Below are 18858 nucleotides of genomic sequence, written 5' to 3' on the forward strand. Positions count from 1 at the left end.
GATTTTTTTACTAGCCTGCTCAAGAGGATGGAAATGCAGGACACTACTAGCATCTCAGTAGACTAGGAAAAACAAACAAGCCTTGCAGACTAATGATTTTGAGGACTTATTTACAAAGGCTCAACTATCAAGCAGGAGCTTACCTAGAATCCCAGCGATCTGTTTTAGAGTCGAATTTGTACGTCGGGATGAACTTGATCTCTCCCTCTGTGAAATCAGCAAAAGCTGTCTTTTGGGTACGCTGGATGTTCAGCTAAAGCCAAAAAGAAATCGCTTATCAGCAGAGAAGCAGAAGACCCCATGTTGCCTGACAATGGAGTCTATTAACACCCACTATTGTGCTGGAAGACCAAGGCAAAGTACTAGTAGGGTAAAGGTAAAGGGACCCCTGACCATTAGGTCCAGTCGTGACCGACTCTGGGGTTGCGGCGCTCATCTCGCTTTATTGGCCAAGGGAGCCGGTGTTTGTCCGCAGACAGCTCCCGGGTCATGTGGCCAGCATGACTAAGCTGCTTCCGGCGAACCAGAGCAGCACACGGAAATGCCGTTTACCTTCCCGCTGGAGCGGTACCTATTTATCTACTTGCACTTTGTGCTTTCGAACTGCTAGGTTGGCAGGAGCAGGGACCGAACAACGGGAGCTCACCCCATCGCAGGGATTCGAACTGCCGACCTTCTGATGGGCAAGTCCTAGGCTCTGTGGTTTAACCCACAGCGCCACCTGCGTCCCAACTAGTAGGGTAGCCAGGTGCAAAAAAGGGTATACCTGTTGAAATCCTATCTTATACACAATTATTAAAGGTACAGGATGCTTGTGCAATTTTGCCCCTGGTCATCTTAAGTTATTTTGCTGCATCACACGACAGGAAAATCCTCTAACTCAGGAGTAGCAGATGCATGGCCCTCACAATGCTGCAGAACTACAACTCCCATCATCCCTGATTACTGGCCATGATGGTTGGGGCCAACAGGAACTGCAGCTCAATAACATCTGGCAGACCACAAGTTAGCCATACCTACAACAGACAATGTTATACGTACCAATAATCCATACAAACTGTTAACCACCAGAATACACCCCTGACACTATGAGCAACTGCAAAACCATCCTTTTGCATCCTATGTTGGCTCCCAGTACATTTCCGAGCACAATTCAGAGCGTTGGTGCCAACCTTTAAAGTCCTAAACAGCTTTGTTTGAGGACTGGGAAAGATTGTGGAAGAAAGGGGTCAAGTTCATCGCATGTACTGTGTTAAAGGAAAATATAATGAAAATGATGTACAGATGGTATTTGACTCCTTCAAAATTAGCAAAGATATATCATAACTGTGACAATCTATGTTGGAAATGTAAAGAAAAGGAAGGAACCTTTTATCATATGTGGTGGACCTGTCCCAAGGTGAAAGACTTCTGGGAAAAGATTTCTAATGAATTGAAAAAAAAAATGTTGAAATATACATTTATAAAGAAACCAGAGGCCTTTCTTCTTGGAATAACAGGTTTGGAATTGCCCAAGAAAGATGTTAAATTATTTTTGTATGCCACAACTGCTGCTCGTATTTTGTTAGCTAAAAAGTGGAAAACCCAAGAATTACCAACAATAGAAGAATGGCAGATGAAGATGATGGATTTTTTGGAGCTAGCCGATCTAACCAGAAGAGTCCGTGACCAGAAGGAGGAGGAGTATCAGGAAGAGTGGATTAAATTTAATGATTACTTAGTTAAATATGTTAAGTTAAATTAACTGAAAACAGCTTGCAGATACTTAATTGGCTTAGGATTTTATTTATGTTAAGTGATGAATTAATATGTTTAATTTCATAATGCGAAGATCTAAGGTTGTTAATGTTTAAGTCAAATTTTATAAGAACTGTGATTTGGAAAACCATTAAAAGGATATGCAATGAAATTCAACCAAGGGGAAGTGAGGAAGTCACTTAACAATGTTAATAAGTGTAATTTTCAATAAGGCTATGATTTATGTCTGTTTGTCTTATGTATTTGTTTGTTTATAATGTTGTGAAAACGAATAATTTTTTTTTTGAAAAAAAGTCCTAAACAGCCTCAGCCCAGTATGTACCTGAAAGAGCATCTCCACCCCCATTGTTCAGCCCAGACACTAAGGTCCAGCACCGAGGTCCTTCTGGCGGTTCCCTCACTGCAAAAAGTGAGGTTACAGGGAACCAGGCAGAGAGCCTTCTGAGTAGTGGCACCTGCCCTGTGGGACGCCCTCCCATCAGATGTCAAGGAGATAAGTAACTATACAACCTTTAGGGAAGTTATTAATGTTTTATTATGGTTTTGCATATGTTGGAAGTCTGAGGCTGCCCCCCCTTGCCTTGTAGCAGTGCAGCATCCTTCTAAAAGGGCTAAGGCATTACTACGCTCACAGGACTTAAATCCACCATAAGATGCAGCAATCAGGCCTCTGTTTCAACACAAAATAGCAATGGTCCTTATGCCAAGTGGGAGAAAGGTCGTAAGCGTTACGAACACACAAACCTTGGAGAGAAAAAATTAAAAACGAAAAACATCAGCAATTTAATTTGATTTAATGGAAGTAACTGCTGATAAGATGTGAGTAATGCAGATTTTCCAGATAGATGCAAAACCTAGAACAGGAAACCTTAGACCTTTAGCTATTGCTGGACGGCAGCTATCGCTGTCCCTGACCATTGGCCACGGACATGCTGGAGCTGATGGGAGTCCAACAACATCTGGAGAGTGCGCTGACCTAGGAAAGCCCTGTAACTGGGTAATAAGTCCTACTTACGCAAATTCCAAGGCAACCATCCAACTTAATTGGGACTTTCTTCTAATTAAGGTTGCACAAAACTGCAGCCTTACAAAGCATTTGTAGAAGTCACAGTCATTCTATGTTATAGCTACACTTTGCTCCTAACTGTCTGAAAGTGGTTTCTCTAGTCTAGGCTGGGGTATTCCAGACATAGGAAATAAACAGAGCAATATCCTAAACCACCACATATAACACAAAGATGTCTCTCACCTGGTCGTAGGTCAGAAGTCTCTGAAGCTCATTTTTAGTTATCAGAGTTTTCACTTCGTTGGCATCAGGAAGGCAAAGCCTGTAGTTCAGATCACCCAACCAGATGACAATGCTGGAAAAAAGCGAAGAAACCACAGCTACAGGCAAGCTCACGAAGGGGAAGGGGGGAGAGGAGGCAGCCTGCTGCCAATTCCTGCAATATGAAGTAAGACTGATAACTAGGATTGGGCAGAATGATCATATTAGGCTAGTGCTCTGTGAACTACACTGGCTCTTGAACTGGTTCCAGGCCCAATTCAGAGTATCCCTTTTGGCCTTTAAAGCGTTTCAAGGTTTGGGAAAAGGGTACCAGAAGAAAGCCCACTTATTTTTGCACTGCCTCTCCACTGACTAGAATCTTTCCCAGGGAACTCCTGCTCTTTCAAGTATGACAGGGCCTTTTCAGTAATGGCACCCTGCCTTTTAGAATAATCTTCCCAAAGAGGCTCACCTGGCCCCTGCTTTGATGTCCTTTCAGCAAAGACTTTTAGAATTTCCCCTGGTTCTTTAATTCATGGGTAGGCGCTTGTGGCCCTCCAAACCCTGCTGTAGTACACAGGAACATAGGAAGCTATCTTATATTGAGGCAGACCATTGACCCATCAAGCTCAGGACTGACTACATGGACTGGCAGCAGCTTTCAGGCAGAGATCATGCCCAGCCCGATCTGCAGACACTGGTGACTGAGCCGGGAACCTTCTCCATGCAAAATGGCCGCTCTGCTTTGCGCTACTGCCCTTAACAAACTGCAACTCCCACCCCGATCACTGGAGAAGTTGCCCACATTTGCTATAATCTAATCTAATATATCTCTGCCACTAGGTTTATGTTGCTCTCTTTAGATTTTCTGCTATTAAGGTACTGTTTATATGCTTTAAATTATCTTGAGGTGCATTTCTGATTATTATTTTAAATAAGCCACTCTGGGGAAGAAATCCCCACAATAAACAGAAATTAATGAATGAAGCCCAGCACTCGCTTTCACAGATGTTTAGTATCTGCCTGTCCTGAATGAAGCAGGAGCCTATAATGCCAGGCACTTCTGTCTGCTCTAGTAGAAACCTTAGTGATGCAGCGGCAGCAGGGATAGCTGACACTGCACCCTCCTGGTGTTGCTGAAGTGGAACTCTCATGAGCCCTATTCAGCAAGGCCAATTCTTAGCAATTATGGGAGTTGTAGTCCATCAACATTTGGAGAGCACTATGCAGCCTACCCTTGAGCTACACACATGCAGGAAAGTTACAGAAACATGACTCAATTTGCTTCTCCAGATAGCGGAGACCAACAAGTTACGTCAGCCAAGGCTCTCTCCCTCCAAGCCCTCAAAACGCACTCGTGTTTCATGATTGTCAGCTGCGGCAGACCCTGGTCAGGGGGCAGGAAGCTCATCCGGGCACAGATATCCTTGTAATCCTGGTTTCGGCGCTCGAAGTCTTCCACGTGGGCAGCAAGGTGGGAATTGACAATGCAGAAGCTGGTATTGTGGAAGACAAACCGCACGGCCACACCCCCCTTATTACCCTGCAGGGGCGGAGCAAAGATGGCTGTTAGCGAGCAAGCAGCAAAGAGGGGGAAACTGGTTGGCAGAGATTATAAAAACATATAGACAGATAGAAAGATAGACGTAGGGAATTCCGCTGTCAGGGTCTACTCACCATCTTCCCCATGATGCCTGTGCCCACTGTCTCCGTCATCACTTCCTTGATGTGGCTGAGCTGGTCCTTCCTGACAAAGATGAGCAACATCATTCCGACTAGACGCACCAGCTGCACCTAGAAGATGCAAGGTACTGGGATGTCTACCAGATTTGTGCATTGCTTGCTGTCATGGACTGGCTGGCTGCAGATAGGAGTGGTGGGTGGCACCAACTGAGGATCCCCCAAGGGAAGAAGGCTCAAAGCCAGGGAACTGGTGGGGGACGATGATGAGTTGTCAGAGGGAGAAGACTGTGAGCAAGAGGAGGTGTTGGAAACTGAAGAGGCAAGAGGGCAGGAAGATTCTGTGGCAGACAGCAGTTCAGAATCAGAGGCAGAAGTGCAGGCTGGAGGTGGGGGTCAAGAGGCAGAGATCAGGCAGGCTGCTGAAGAAGTCAGGGGGTCTCCCCATCCTGCTGCAATCAGTTCCCCTCCCTGCTGGTCTCCCAGAACACAGAGAGAAATTAAGAGGACGGAGTAAAGACAGGCAAGGTGTCAGAGTCTCAGGTTGCTTGGGAAGGACCAGGGGGAGGAGGAGACTTAAGAGAGTGGTGGGAAGGCAGCAACCTTCAGCCTTCACAACTACCTCACTGGGGCAAGACCTGTTGGGAAAGGTTTCTGTGATCACTAGGCCTGCACAGTTTTAGTTTCTTTGAATAAAGAATTTTGGCTTCTTTTGAATAAAACACCACTGACACCAGGTGTTTTTATTGCTGACCTCACTCCAGCTCCTGACAGCTGTCTGGCTGCTGAAGAAATGGGTGGGGTTGGACTTACTTTCTTGTACTTGGATTTGGAATGCAGAGCCTTTTCCACAGCTGTCAGCCACTCTTGCTCCTTTGTCGAGTCAAAGTAGAAGAAAGCCTCTGTGCTCAGGTCCAGCTCCTGGAACCTAATGCCAAAGTGCCATCAGACACAATACACATCCCTAGCACTAGACCATCCTTCCCCCAGAGCCACCTAGGCCTCTGGCTATCTTTGATGCTGCTGTAATCCACTGCCCACAGGGTGAAAGGATGGCACTGCCTCGTTCATTATGGCAGAACGTTGCTTCCTGGCTAAAAGATACAAATCCTCAGGATTCTCCTATTTTGTTCCAAGTTTAAAGCGAAAGTCTTCACACAACAGGACGTCAGTTTAGAAAGCAACTGTGGGGAAACAAAGACTGAGAGAGGGGTCTCTGAACAGCTATTATGTCTGCTCACCCAATGCAGTAGATATCTGGGGGTTCAGAGTCACAGTTCAGCCAAGGTTCCAATCCACTGTCTGGAGACTGCCCATTCACATTCCATGTCCCCACGAAAAACCTGCAAGGAAGAGAAGAATGTGGAGCTGGAATAGGACTCCAATCTGAACAGACTTGCTGGTTAAATATGCAAAGACAACAGGAGCAGGTAAGATTACAAGGGCAGGCAAGATCAGGACCAAGAACAAACAAGTAATACCAGCCACTTCTTCCTCAACTTAGCTATTCTGGGCCGCAAATGAGCTTTGTTAATGAAAGAAAAAAGCTTTTTCCTTATATTTTTAAGGGTGTGTGAGCCAGCCTGTTATTTAAGCACTATCCCAGTTGCCACAGGCAACCAGAAATTCTTTGAAGGCAAGTGAGTTGATTGATCTCTCCATTCTTCCTTCACCTGGCAACCTGGTTTCCAGGCTGGCTTTCAGGGAGCAGAAAACCACCTCTCAGATCTGCTGTGCCAAACTTGTTTGGTGTAAGATTACTCTGTAACACCCTTTTCCTCTTTGCAAACCTCCTAAATGGCTAGCCTTCTGTGTTTCCATGCTGGCCATGAAGGAAAGGGCACTCCCGACTCTGAAGACAGCACAGAAATACAGCCTGTCTAGTAAAGGGGGGAAAAAGAGCAAAACAGCCTCTGTAAAACAGTAGGATCTAAAGCTGCTAACCACATACTGATAAACCTATGATAAAAGCAGACATTAAAAACAAATTGCAGCTGGGTACTATTACCAGTACAAGGAAATGACCAAAGCAAAAACTCTTTGAAGTAGTAAGTTTAGCATTATCAGGATGATCCACACCAAGCGTTGAGGGGTCGGGGTCAAACACCTCCTTGTCCTCCAGCACAGCTTTTAGGAAGAGTTCCAAAGGTTTTGCTTCAGTTTTGGATTAACTGCATCTTGTTACAAAGTCTGAGGCTATACAACCACTTAATTTTAACTGTGGCTCATTGAAACAAGCCAACTTCAAATCATGGGCTTACAAAGCTGCTAAAATTAACCACCATAGGATCTGGACACACCAAACTGTGGTTAATTTAAAATACAAGTGGAAGCTTCCAAATAGGCTCGGGGTGGGGGAGAAGTGTGCAAACCTGGAGGAGAGGTTGCTGTCATGCTCATAATATGAAACCACGCTTCAGTATGTGGCACCAAGGAAAATTGCCCACCACAACTAATACTTTAAATTACCCACCCTTGTGGCCTGAGTGAACAGGACAGACTTTGCCTGGCACCCAACAATAAAGCTGTCATGTAGATGTCACTTTCTCCAACCCCAAATATGATACAGGTTCCAATGGTGTTTGCATGGTCTTTGCACTTTTGCATGATCTGACCTGAAATTCTGGATGTTGACATATTCCTTCTCTCTCTTGGCGAGGACGTGCTTGATGAGTCCCTCTCTCTGTCCGGACTGCGTATGTGTGGAAGGCACAAAGAGCTTGCGCATAGTGTTGGTCACTTTGGGTTGCTCCTTGCTCATGCTGTCCTTGTCACGGATACGCCTAAGGGAGATGAGAACAGAACTCAAGTAGCCCTTTAAACCAAGGAGGCAGGAGGGCACAGTACACCTCTAAGTCAACTTACGGCCTGCTTGGTGGCAGCGGTGGTGGTGGAGGTTCACGGCGGGCACTCATTTGCTGATTCTGCAGGTTTCTTTTCTTCTCCATACTCATAACACTGAAGTTATCCTCGAATCCCAGAATCCCTGAGAGAAGAAAAGACTTCTGAAGTTAGAGAGGCTTCAGAACCATTTGGGGAAGTTTCGGGAAAGGAACTTAGAAAATACTTAACTGCAGGAAAATGTTACTGCCTCCCCACAGCACCACATTTGTCGGACAATTGCCTCTCAGCTAATGCATGTTTAGGAAGGATTGTGGAGGAAAGTCCCCTCAAGGCCTTTCCTCTAAAGGAGGCAACAAGTACTTAAAAATTCCAAGCAGAAATCACACAAGTTACATGTTGGTGTGGTTGTACCTGCAGAAGGGGGATCTACTGGCCCTGTGAGACCTTTCACTTGGTGCCAGGAGGTATGATCCACAAGATCAGGGAAAGAAGTGTTTCGCGGGACTACAACAAAAATCAACAACAACACTCATGTGAGAGACTAGGCCATCTCCAACATCAAACATCAGAGACAGGGCATGGGAGTTGCTCACCTTCTTGGATTCTCAGAACCTCAGCGAGGAATCCCAAACACTGCTCCTCATCTGGGATCTCAAAGAGATGTTCTGCTGTCCAATCACCCTGCACTCGGATCTTACAGCCAGCTTGAAGCACACACAGGAAAAACACATGTCAGGAAACAGGGCACAACACTGATAAGGCAGAACACGGAAAATGCCCCCAATGTTTAAAAAGAGGGATGACAATAAACAGACAACAAAAATGAAGAAACAGCTTGAGGAACAATTGTGCTGTAAAGTTTGACTTGTCATATTCATTACTTAATCCAAGGATGAACTTTCAGGCACACACAGTGAATGAGCAGAATATTCTTGCTTTGGCTCATACAGGAAGTGTATTACAAAAGACAAGAGATATAGCGAGACTGCACTGTAATTGAGTGGACTTGAAGCTGAGAAGCAGCCACATCTGAAGATACATGAACTTCTAGACACTGATCAGGTTCACAGGAACCTGACACACTTCAAAAGTTACTGCTTTTATACTACAGTAAATGAAAATAAAAACAGCAGCAAAACCTTGAAATGAAACATAATGGAGAGCATTAAACACTCTACTAAGAAGTTATAAAGGAACTGAGGAAGATTGCATTTTGTAGAATAAAAGTTCTGAAATAAGGTACTATATTTTTCCGTGTATAAGACTAGATTTTCCCCCTTAAAAAATGTCAAAAATTAGGGGGAGTCTTATACACGGGGCCATCTTGCCCCATTTTCTTAAATCTGAGTCCCCCAAAATAGGGGGCATCTTATACATGGGGGGGACGCAGGTGGCGCTGTGGGTTAAACCACAGAGCCTAGGACTTGCCGATCAGAAGGTCGGCGGTTCGAATCCCCGTGACGGGGTGAGCTTCTGTTGCTTGGTCCCAGCTCCTGCCAACCTAGCAGTTTGAAAGCATGTCAAAGTGCAAGTAGATAAATAGGTACCGCTCTGGCGGGAAGGTAAACAGTGTTTCCATGTGCTGCTCTGGTTCGCCAGAAGCGGCTTAGTCATGCTGGCCACATGACCCGGAAGCTGTACGCCGGCTCCCTCGGCTAGTAAAGCGAGATGAGCGGCCACGACTGGACCTAATGGTCAGGGGTCCCTTTACCTTTATCTTATACATGGGGGGCATCTTATAGATGGAAAAATATGGTACATTTAAAAATAGCTGCCTACTCCCTGTTGCATTTCCAGGGCAGCGGGGGAGTGGGGAGGGGGAATCTTGATGTGGACGGTGGGCAAGCCAAGAGCCAAAACTGGAAAGGATACCACCTTTCCTCTCTGCCAGCGGAAGCTGCTCCACGAGGGCAAGTGAGGCTCTACCCCACCAACCTCAGTCTGTGCTCAGCCCCTACCCGCTGGCCTTCTAACTTACAGTCCTGTGGGTGGCCCTGCCTGTTAGATTCCTCCTCCTTAGTCTCAGTGCTCCCTGAGACACAGCACAGAGGAGGATGGGGGTAAAGCTAGAATTAGTTGGCTCGGCCTATTACTGGCTCTGGCCCCACCAATCCCAGTCACTGCTGCTTTCTGCCATTCTTCACCTCATTGCCCTTTCCTTGTGACCATGGTAGATTTTATTTAAATCAAATCAATTTAAATCACGATTTAAGTCACTAGTCTGTAGGACCTGATTCAAATCACTAGTCAGTAAGACCTGATTTAAATCATTTTTTTTTTACAGAAAGACTCCTTCTTGCATATTTACAACCTGATGAAGGTTTCATTTTTGGAACAATAAATTTTCAGAGTAGTTTTTACAGTTATATCAAAAATTACTGATTTGGTTATACTATTAGAAATACATAGACAGATAACTATGAAATTATTGTGAGGTTTAATAAGTTAACTGTTTATATTTGGGCAACTTTTCTGCTGTACTTTATTGGAAGGAGAAAAAACAGTAACTTTATAGCATACGTATCCATGTTTGTTAACTGATGTGGTTAAACAATTTTTTTAAAAAAACAACTTAGACTGAGTTTTAGCATACATGAAAAACTTAAAACAAATCCTTTGGATTATAATGTAACTTAAACAGAAAACCATCTTTAGAAATATTTTTCCTCCAAAAGCATTTTATTTTGAAAATCCGATTTAAATTTTAAAAAATCCTTTTTTTATTTTTTTTAAAAACCCCATTGATTTTTACCAACCCTGCTTGTGACCTTTTTAAAATCAGGCCAAGGCTACAAGTGGCCCACAGGCTGGAGGTTACATGAATGTCTGTTGGTTTGAAGGGACCGCATTACACACTCTGGAAGCCACTATTTATGGCAGTTAAATCAATATACAGTGGACAACAAAAAGGAGAAAAGTTGGGACACACTGAAACAAAATGGGGAACACTTGCACCCCTCTGATGTTGTGGGACCCCAAGTCCCACCAGCCCCAGCCAGCATGGGCAATGGCCAGGAATTATGGGAGTTGTAGTCCAGCAAGAACTGAAAGGCCAGAAGTCCCCCTCCCTTGCTTTAGATGGACAGGACCAAACCCCCAATCTTCCACTGTCTCCCAGCATCCTAAGCAAACAGTTATCTGCAAGAGAGGCACACTTTTCCTGAAAATGGAGTGGGCAGCAAGCAACACAACCCCCACCCCAACCCTATGGTCAATAGGAGATGCCACTAGCAACAGGGAGGCAAATAGCTATTGCCTGCATAGTTGGCAGGCTCTTGAAAATTCACCATTGAGATGTGGTGATGGGCCAATTTTCCTAGTTACTTTTAAGAGAAGTGGGCACACACTTGTGAGTCATGTACAAGCAACCCCCGTGCAAGAACGATGTTATCTATATCTACCTGGAGAGAGATCAAGGAATGCTTTTAACATCTTGGACACCTCACAGAACAGTTTCTATTCTAATTCTCAGTTTCCATGTGCTGGAATCCTTAGAAACAGGTGCATTTTGTGAATGAACACCTGTGTTTTTAAGAATGGACCTCGGAAGAAGTTCTGGACCCCAAGGGAAGTGCTGAAGACACTGGTTGCAGTTCTCTGGTGGCTTTCTCAACCATCTTCAAAACTCTTGTCTCTGATCTCATATGTTGATACATCCCTGCCTGTGACATTCCCTCCTCCAGCTCTACCACTCTTAAACTTCAGAAGGTTTACAGCAATATTAAATCCTGGGGTTGCATGTGCTTTGCATGCAGAAGATCCCAGGTTCAATCCCCAGCAACTCCAGGAAGTGCTGGGAGAGACTTTTGTCTCAAAATTTTGGAGAACTGCTGCCAGTCAGTGTGGACATTACCAAGCTAGATGGTCCAATGTTATGACTTGGCATAAGGCAGCTCTGTATGTTCCTTCTCATGCCTGCAACGGTCTCCCAAAGAACTTATCTCACTTCATTGAAAACCCTCATCAAACCCTGTATGTTCCAGGAAGTGTCTAGTACAATCTGTAATTCTCATCCTTTACTAAAACTGTACATGTAACTAGACTGAATGCTTTCCCCCAGCTTTCCTCTTCCTCCACTGTGAGCTTCTCAGGGCACTGATCTAGTCCTGACTCTGTAAAGCAGCATGAAGGCAGAGGATAGAATAAAAAAAGCCTTTCACCCCAGCAGCAGTCTGACTTTTTGGGGGGGGGGGCACAACATCCAGACATCAGGGTCAGGAAGAAGAGACAAGCAGGAACAAGAATGATGAGTCAAGAGGGAAAGATGACATGTCAGTGACAGGCAATATCTATTCCTGACAGCACTCTGGTCAAGGGAGACTCACTGTTTGCTGTTATGTCAATCAGTAGAGTTTCTTCAGCCTCTGGAAGAGAATTAGAACGGATCAAGAATTAGAAAGGACCATCCAAGAAGGCCCTCAATAGGAACATCTCTCCTCACCTAGCCATAAAGAAAAGTCAAGTGCTGTCAGAGGAGCAGAGCACCATGATCTGGGCCTCTGTAATGGAGATACCACAGCAAATCTCCTGTTGCATGGAAACCGGCGCTGAGATGTGCAAAGGTTTAGCACCGAGGAACAACATCCAAAGCATGGTCTGAAGTCAATTCCATTACTGGAGACACCTGAACAACACACCACCAGGGGCTGCACAGTTACTCTTATGCACCAGCAGGGATCTGCATTCATGCCTGCACTCCAGTCTGGAAAGCATAGTTACAGAGGCATGGTTTCCATTTGTGGCTTTTGAGGTGGGGCATCGTTTTCCCACCACCTTGCTACAAGGAAGCAACAAATTCCCACAACAGAAAAGACAAGAGAGGCTGGATACCTTGCACACACTTAAAACGGCTGTTGATGGGAATCCTCTCTTGAACACTGGGGTCTTCCTGGGAACGGATAGTGAAACTGGAACAAGATGAAAGGTGTGTAACAGTGTGTTAATTGAGGGATACGGGGAGGTGCTGTGAGAAATCTCTATTTCTTTATCATTCTGAGAGCCATACTCCTTCCTAGGCAACCTTCCAAGAGCAACATGCCAGTGCTGGGCAGGACCAGAGGCAAAAGAAAGCACAGCAATGAAGGTAAATTTCACCTTTGTACATGATAGTTTCCACAAATAACCTTTGTTATCCTCCATCCAGGCAAGCAAGAGCTCAAAACACTTGGAGTACACAGCAGGGCCAGTGAGGGGAGTAGCTTAGGGAAGGTTCCAAGGGCCAGGCAAAGGAGCCTGGAGGGCCACATTTGGCCCCTGCGCCTGAGGTTCCACACTCCTGTGCTGAAAGATCCACCTAGTTATAGCTATCAGAACAAAGGACTTAGTTGGGGTTGAATTTAGGCATGAAATAGCAGCACATGCATCCAAAAGGGTATCCCTTCAAGCACACAGTCAGGGGTTTGGGGGCAGTTTTTGTTTTGGCTCAGCCAGAAACCCCATAGGGTAGCCCTGAGCAAGTGAGTAGGACAGCAAACCTACGCTCCTTCCTGGGAGTAAACGCCAATGAACATTTAAGACTAAGTTTGTGTGACTGGGCTGTAAATCTCTCTTCTCAACAGAGTTCTGAGAGTCCACTAATTTTAAGACTGGAGAATTTGTGTCTCTTACCCGTAATTTGGCAAGGATAAGCCACTGAGCAAGCCTCATAGCAGAATAGGATGTGAGCCAAAGTCTGCCATGTCTGCAACTTTCCCTCTGCCCACTACACTGTCAGAATAAGAATACAGTGGTACCTCGGGTTAAGTACTTAATTCGTTCTGGAGGTCTGTTCTTAACCTGAAACTGTTCTTAACCTGAAGCACCACTTTAGCTAATGGGGCCTCCTGCTGCTGCTGTGCTGCTGGAGCACGATTTCTGTTCCCATCCTGAAGCAAAGTTCTTAGCCCGAGGTACTATTTCTGAGTTAGCGGAGTCTGTAACCTGAAGCATCTGTAACCTGAAGCGTATGTAACCCGAGGTACCACTGTATATTATGATTATAGGACTAGGGCAGGAAAGAAACAAGGTAAGCCCATCAGCCCAACGTAAGGAAACATTTTTGCACCGATAATCATAAACTGCCATCTCCCAAAGTGAAATATAGTGTTGATATGACTTGACTGGCATTTTAGCCATGAAAAGGCCAGGGGGCAATGTACATCTGGACACACAGGGAGATGTCCAAGTCCTGCTCAGAACCTTGTTCTTAAAATATCCAAGGCCAGTCCCAGGAGATTACCAGGGGAGCCATGGAAGGAGCTGCCTCCTGCCCCAGTCTACAGAGTACAAATGAATGTGTGGGGTCTTCAAACTCCAGTGGCAACTTACACATATTCTTCACCGCACTGTGACAGGCTCAGCTCACATGGCACTTTCTGGCTTCCCTTTACCTCCACACCCTGAGAACAAGCTAAGGAAAAGAGGGAAGGTGGTACAGAAAAAAGCCAGTGTAAAATCCTATCATCCCAAACAATTCAGTGTGCTGCCAGCCACACATTTTCCCATAATCATATTCAACCCCATTACCCATTACACAACCAAATTAATCCCTCTTTCTGAAGCTGTGATGCTGGTAGCCCTCCGCACTGCTCTGTGCCAGTTTCATCCTTCATCAGTGAACCCTCCTCCCACCCAGTTTAATTGCTATGAAAAAGAGGCACAAGAAAGGAGTGTAGCCTAAAGCTTGTCTCAGAGACCAAACCCGTGCTGGCTGGAAAGGATGCCATGCCCATAATTTGTGTCCTACTGCAGATAGCAGGTGATGGTCATTCAATGGCTGAGATAAAACACTCCACACATGTCCCTTATCTCATTTACAACTTTAATAACATCATCCAATTCTGAAAACAACTCCCAGGGCTGAGCCAGAAATCAAACAACAAACCAGTCTGGCCTGCTTCTCTGTGCCTGTCATGTATGATCTAGTTGAGTTTCCTGCATTGCAGGGGGTTGGACTAGATGACCCTAGGTGGTCCCTTCCAACTTTACAATTCCATGATTAATCAAGGTTTGACATGGAGAAAGCAGCAAGTGCAAAAAAGTGTATTTCTGGGTCAGAGCAACCCAGCCTGGCATCCTGTTTCCAACTATGATGGCGAGAAGGAAAACAAAACACTTTGGAAGCATCCTACCCTCTAGAGAGATACACTGCCTTGCAACGTGCAGGCTCTAATTCAGCCGAGGGCGGTCAATTTAAGGCTCGCTTCTCCACGAAGCTGCCCTTTAAAGTCATCCCGGGCTAACATGCCAAAAACAAACGTCCGAGGGAACAATACGCCCCCCCCGCAGGTCTCCTATCTCCAAGCAGAAACGCGGCGGAGCGAAAAGGCTGCCGGGCAACAAGGGGGAGGGGGCCGTCTCGGGAAGCTCTGGGCTCTAACATTGTGGCCCCCCCTACCTGCCAAATCCCTCCCACCCACCTACCCCCGTTTCAAAGCCCCTCCCAGGCCCCCATCCCTTGCAACCCCCAGAACCAGCCCCCAAATCTTAACCTGCAAGTCCCCACACAGAATCACAGTAGAGTTGGAAGGGGACCCCAGGGGGTCATCTAGTCCAACCCCCTTCAAACCGACCCCACCCCGTATGACATTCGGCCTTGCCCGACGCCTCCAACCCAGCTGGAGAAAGATACGCGAAGGCTCTTCAGCTGCTGCTCCTTCCTCCCAGGCGTGGGCAACGGAGCAGGCTCCATGCTCCCGTCTAGGCCCCCGTGGCGGGGATTTAAAGGGGAAGATGGACAGGGGAGAAGGAAAGGGAGGGGCCCTTTGCTCGGCCGCTCGGTCCCGTCAAGGCCGTACTAACCCGGTCCGACCGACCGACCGCGCGCTCCCGACCGCGCGCTCCCGACTCCCGGCGACCTTCGGCCGCGCGCACCGCGGAGAAGAAGGAGGAGACAAGCGCAGCGCCAGAGGGCGGGCAAGAGTGGCGGCGGCGGCGCTTCCGGTTCGCTTCTGCTTCCGATCCCGCCGCCGCTGCCCCCTGGTGGCCGGAGGGTGTTCGCTGCGCCACCCTTTCTTCCCGCCCACTCCCCACGCGCCTTTTTTTAAAAAAAGAATAAAGATATATTGTTTTCCTGTTACTAAATAGTACACGCGACTCATAAAGCATTTCCTCTCTCCGCACCCTGTTTTGTTCACAAGCGGACTTTGCTGAACTACAGTGGCCAGGAGTGGCCAGTGGCTCTTCCCGAGGAATTCTGGGGACTGTAGTTTACCTCTTGCAGAGGTGCAGGGCACAGCTGCCCTTAACGCAGCGGTTCTCAACCTGTGGGTCCCCAGATGTTGGACTACAACTCCCATCATCCCTAGCTCAGGGATGATGGGAGTTGTAGTCCAACAACATCTGGGGACCCACAGGTTGAGAATCGGTGCCGTAACGCATTACAGCTCTCAGGAAACTTCGGGGGAAGCCACGTGCTCTCAATGTGGCACTTTGGAACGCCCTGCCTATTGAGATCGAGCGGGCGCCTTCGCTGTACTCTTTATGGTGCCTGCTAAAAAACAATATTGTTTGGACAAATCTACCTAGCTGCTTAGAAAGATGAGGTAAATCTGTTTCAGTATTTCAACTTATGTATGTTTTAAAGTAGGGTTGTGAAGTTTTCTCAATTTTATTGTTTGATCTTTTTGTATACTGCTTTGAGGTTTTGTTTTGTTTTTTTAACAATCAAGTAATAAAAAAAGGAAGTGGGAACTAGGGAGAAGCTTCAGCCACTTTACTTATCCAAATGGACAGCTACATAGTTCAGTGGTGCATTTAGGATGTTTTATCAGTTTTATTTCTTAATTGCTTTTCTTACAAATGTGACCCAAAGCACCTTAGAAACACAGTATAAACACTAAAACAGATTACAACAGACACAACCAATAAGCACCTGTTTAAACCTCCCCTCACCCCCTTTCTGGAATAGTTCAGTTGATAAGAGCATGAGATTCTTAATCTTAGGGTTGTGGGTTTGAGCCCCACACTGGGCAAAAAGATTCCTGCATTGCAGGAGGTTGCACTAGATGACCCTTGAGGTCCCTTTCAACTCTACAATTCTATGATTATGTGAAATAAAAGACAGGTCTTGCAAATCCTGCACCACTAAGAGGCTGCATGGAGACACCAGAAGCAGTGATCTTAACAGGGCCCCCCACTGATGATGATGATTCTATTATTTGTACCCCACCCATCTGACGGTTGCTTCAGCTGCTCTGGGCGGCTTCCAGTATAAACAAAAACATTATAGAGCATTAAACATTAAAAACATTAAAAACTTCCCCATATGACTCCTTTATGGAAAAGCTCCCTCTGGCCTTAAAAGCGGAAACTCCTTACCCTACCTCTAGTGCCCTGATCTGGATTGCCCACACCATACTTATGGTTTACTTTTAAAATTATTGTGAGGTATTGGTGTGGGTGGCTTTAAATGAAGCTCAGACAAATTTGTTGAGGATGAGGCTACCTGTGGGTACTAGCCACAATGATCATACTCTACCTCCACTGCCAGAAACAGTATTCTTTGGGGACTGTTGCATTCATGTTGTGTTTGCGGGCTTCTCATAGGCTACTGAGAGAGCATGATGCTGAACTAGCATTTGGCCTGATCCAGTTCATATGATTACAGAAGCAGCCCATGGGGGACAGACTTAAACACCCCCTCTCCCACTGTTACTTTTGACTTAAAATTTGCAGCCACTCTCACCTCACCTGCATTTCACTTTTTAAAGCAAGTCATGATAATAGATCTGCTATGTGGCATTTGAGTCTGCCTGTTTGTCACATACACAGTTGCCAGGAAAGGGGGGCGGGAGGGCAAGCAAATCTCAGAGGATCACTAAAATGTGTTAAATTCCACTTGAACCACATGCTGGGCTATGTACAGGGACACATCTGATATTCTGTACCTAATGGCTTCCTGTTTTGCATCCTTTAACTTGTAGGAGGTACAATTTATGCCTGAAGAACCCTCCAGAGGCTACTGCCAGAGTTAACATTTTTAATTTCCTGTTTAATTAGAGCTGGTGATGGCAAACCCAGGCTCTCTATCACTGGTGGCAGCCAGTGCTGTAAATTTCAGTTTCGTCTGCTCGCTTGAGCGACCCTGGAGATTAGGGCTCCATGAATATGAATGAAGTTCCTCTGTGTTTCATCAAGCACAGAAACGATATCCACTGTGTGGCGTTCTCAGCTTGCTGCTGTAAGGGTTTGCTTCTTTGGCCCATAAGCTGGGTAGTTATGGAATTCCTGCATGTTGCAGGTGACTTCGAATGTTCTGCAGAGCGTGCACACAGGACATTATTCAGTCAGTTAATCTTCACCATTGCCTTATGAATAGGAATGGGGAGAAATTGGATCCAGTTCGCATTTAAAGGCAATCTAACCTAATCTATTCTACACTTTCCAAGACAAGAACGTAAGCAGAGCCTGCTAGATTAGGCCAATGGCCCTTCTAGTCTAGCATCCTGTTCTCACAGTGGTCAACCAGATGCTTGCAAACAGTACATAAGCACAACAGCACACTACTCAACCCAGAGTCTCAGCAGCTTGTATTCAGTGGTGTGTTGCTTCTGGAAGTAGAGGTAGAATATAGCCATTGTGGCTAGTAGCCCCATTAATTTGTCGAATGCCTGTTTAAAGCAATCCAACTTGGTTGCTATCAAGGCCTCTTGTGGGGGTGAGTTCCATAGTTTAAGTATGCACTACGTGAAGAAGTACTTGCATTTATCTTTCCTGAATCTTCCTGCGTTCAGTTTTCATTGGTTGTTATAGTGTTATGGGAGAGGGACAAAAACTTTTACCTATCTGTTTTCTCCATGTCATGCATAAATGTCTGTTATGTCACCTCTTGTCTAAACCAAAAGTTCCAATTGCTGCAGCCTCGTAAGGTGAATTAGGGGCTTCCCTTGCATGCGAAGATAGGCTCTGGTGAACTGAGTGGACAAGACCAATAGTGGGTTCAGTGGTCAAGAAGGCAGTTACTGCAAATGCCGTAGAGAGAATTGAGGGGCAGGTGGGGCTCGTCAACCTGGAAAGGTAGCCCATCTAGGAGAAGGACAATTCTGATCCCAAACCTCTGCTGTCTTGCAGGATATCTTCAGGAGAAGAAAAGGCTACACAAATCTGGAGTGGAGTCCCTAAGGCGGTTGGATAGCATCTTGTATGCCTCCTTCCAGCAACTCCTGCAGCCAAGCTGGTGCCAAATGGATTGTTTTCCTTTCCTTTGGACCACACCAGTGAGACTGAGAGGGGGGTCTTGTCATCTGGGCAGCCCAGGACCTCCATGCACACTGCCCAGTCTTGCGCCCCAGGGAAGTCACGTAGCTGCTGCTAGCGCAGCAGTTTGGCTT

General features: G+C 46.0%; 1 protein-coding gene across 5 annotated transcripts in view; it reads right to left on the reverse strand.

The window, feature by feature from the left end:
* Window positions 1-15491, reverse strand: part of OCRL (OCRL inositol polyphosphate-5-phosphatase) — a 26388-nt gene extending 10897 nt beyond the window's left edge. For 2 of the 5 annotated variants that reach the window (XM_083595877.1, XM_083595876.1), the window contains exons 1-13: window positions 15159-15444; window positions 13856-13926; window positions 12380-12456; window positions 11875-11913; window positions 8143-8253; window positions 7571-7691; window positions 7321-7488; window positions 5947-6048; window positions 5519-5633; window positions 4703-4819; window positions 4381-4568; window positions 3008-3119; window positions 144-253 (exon numbers count right to left, since the gene is read on the reverse strand). In XM_083595877.1, coding sequence (XP_083452003.1) covers window positions 144-253; window positions 3008-3119; window positions 4381-4568; window positions 4703-4819; window positions 5519-5633; window positions 5947-6048; window positions 7321-7488; window positions 7571-7691; window positions 8143-8253; window positions 11875-11913; window positions 12380-12456; window positions 13856-13926; window positions 15159-15218 — 1391 coding nt within the window. In that variant the 5' untranslated portion in view covers window positions 15219-15444. Of the gene's footprint in view, window positions 1-143; window positions 254-3007; window positions 3120-4380; window positions 4569-4702; window positions 4820-5518; window positions 5634-5946; window positions 6049-7320; window positions 7489-7570; window positions 7692-7960; window positions 8054-8142; window positions 8254-11874; window positions 11914-12379; window positions 12457-13855; window positions 13927-15158 lie in introns of all 5 variants that reach the window. The other 3 variants (XM_083595875.1, XM_083595874.1, XM_083595878.1) reach the window with 3 other exon arrangements.
* Window positions 15492-18858: the final 3367 nt, after the last annotated feature.

Source organism: Podarcis filfolensis (assembly GCF_964270895.1).
Source record: "Podarcis filfolensis genome assembly, chromosome: Z".
In the NCBI taxonomy this organism is placed as follows: Eukaryota; Metazoa; Chordata; class Lepidosauria; order Squamata; family Lacertidae; genus Podarcis; species Podarcis filfolensis.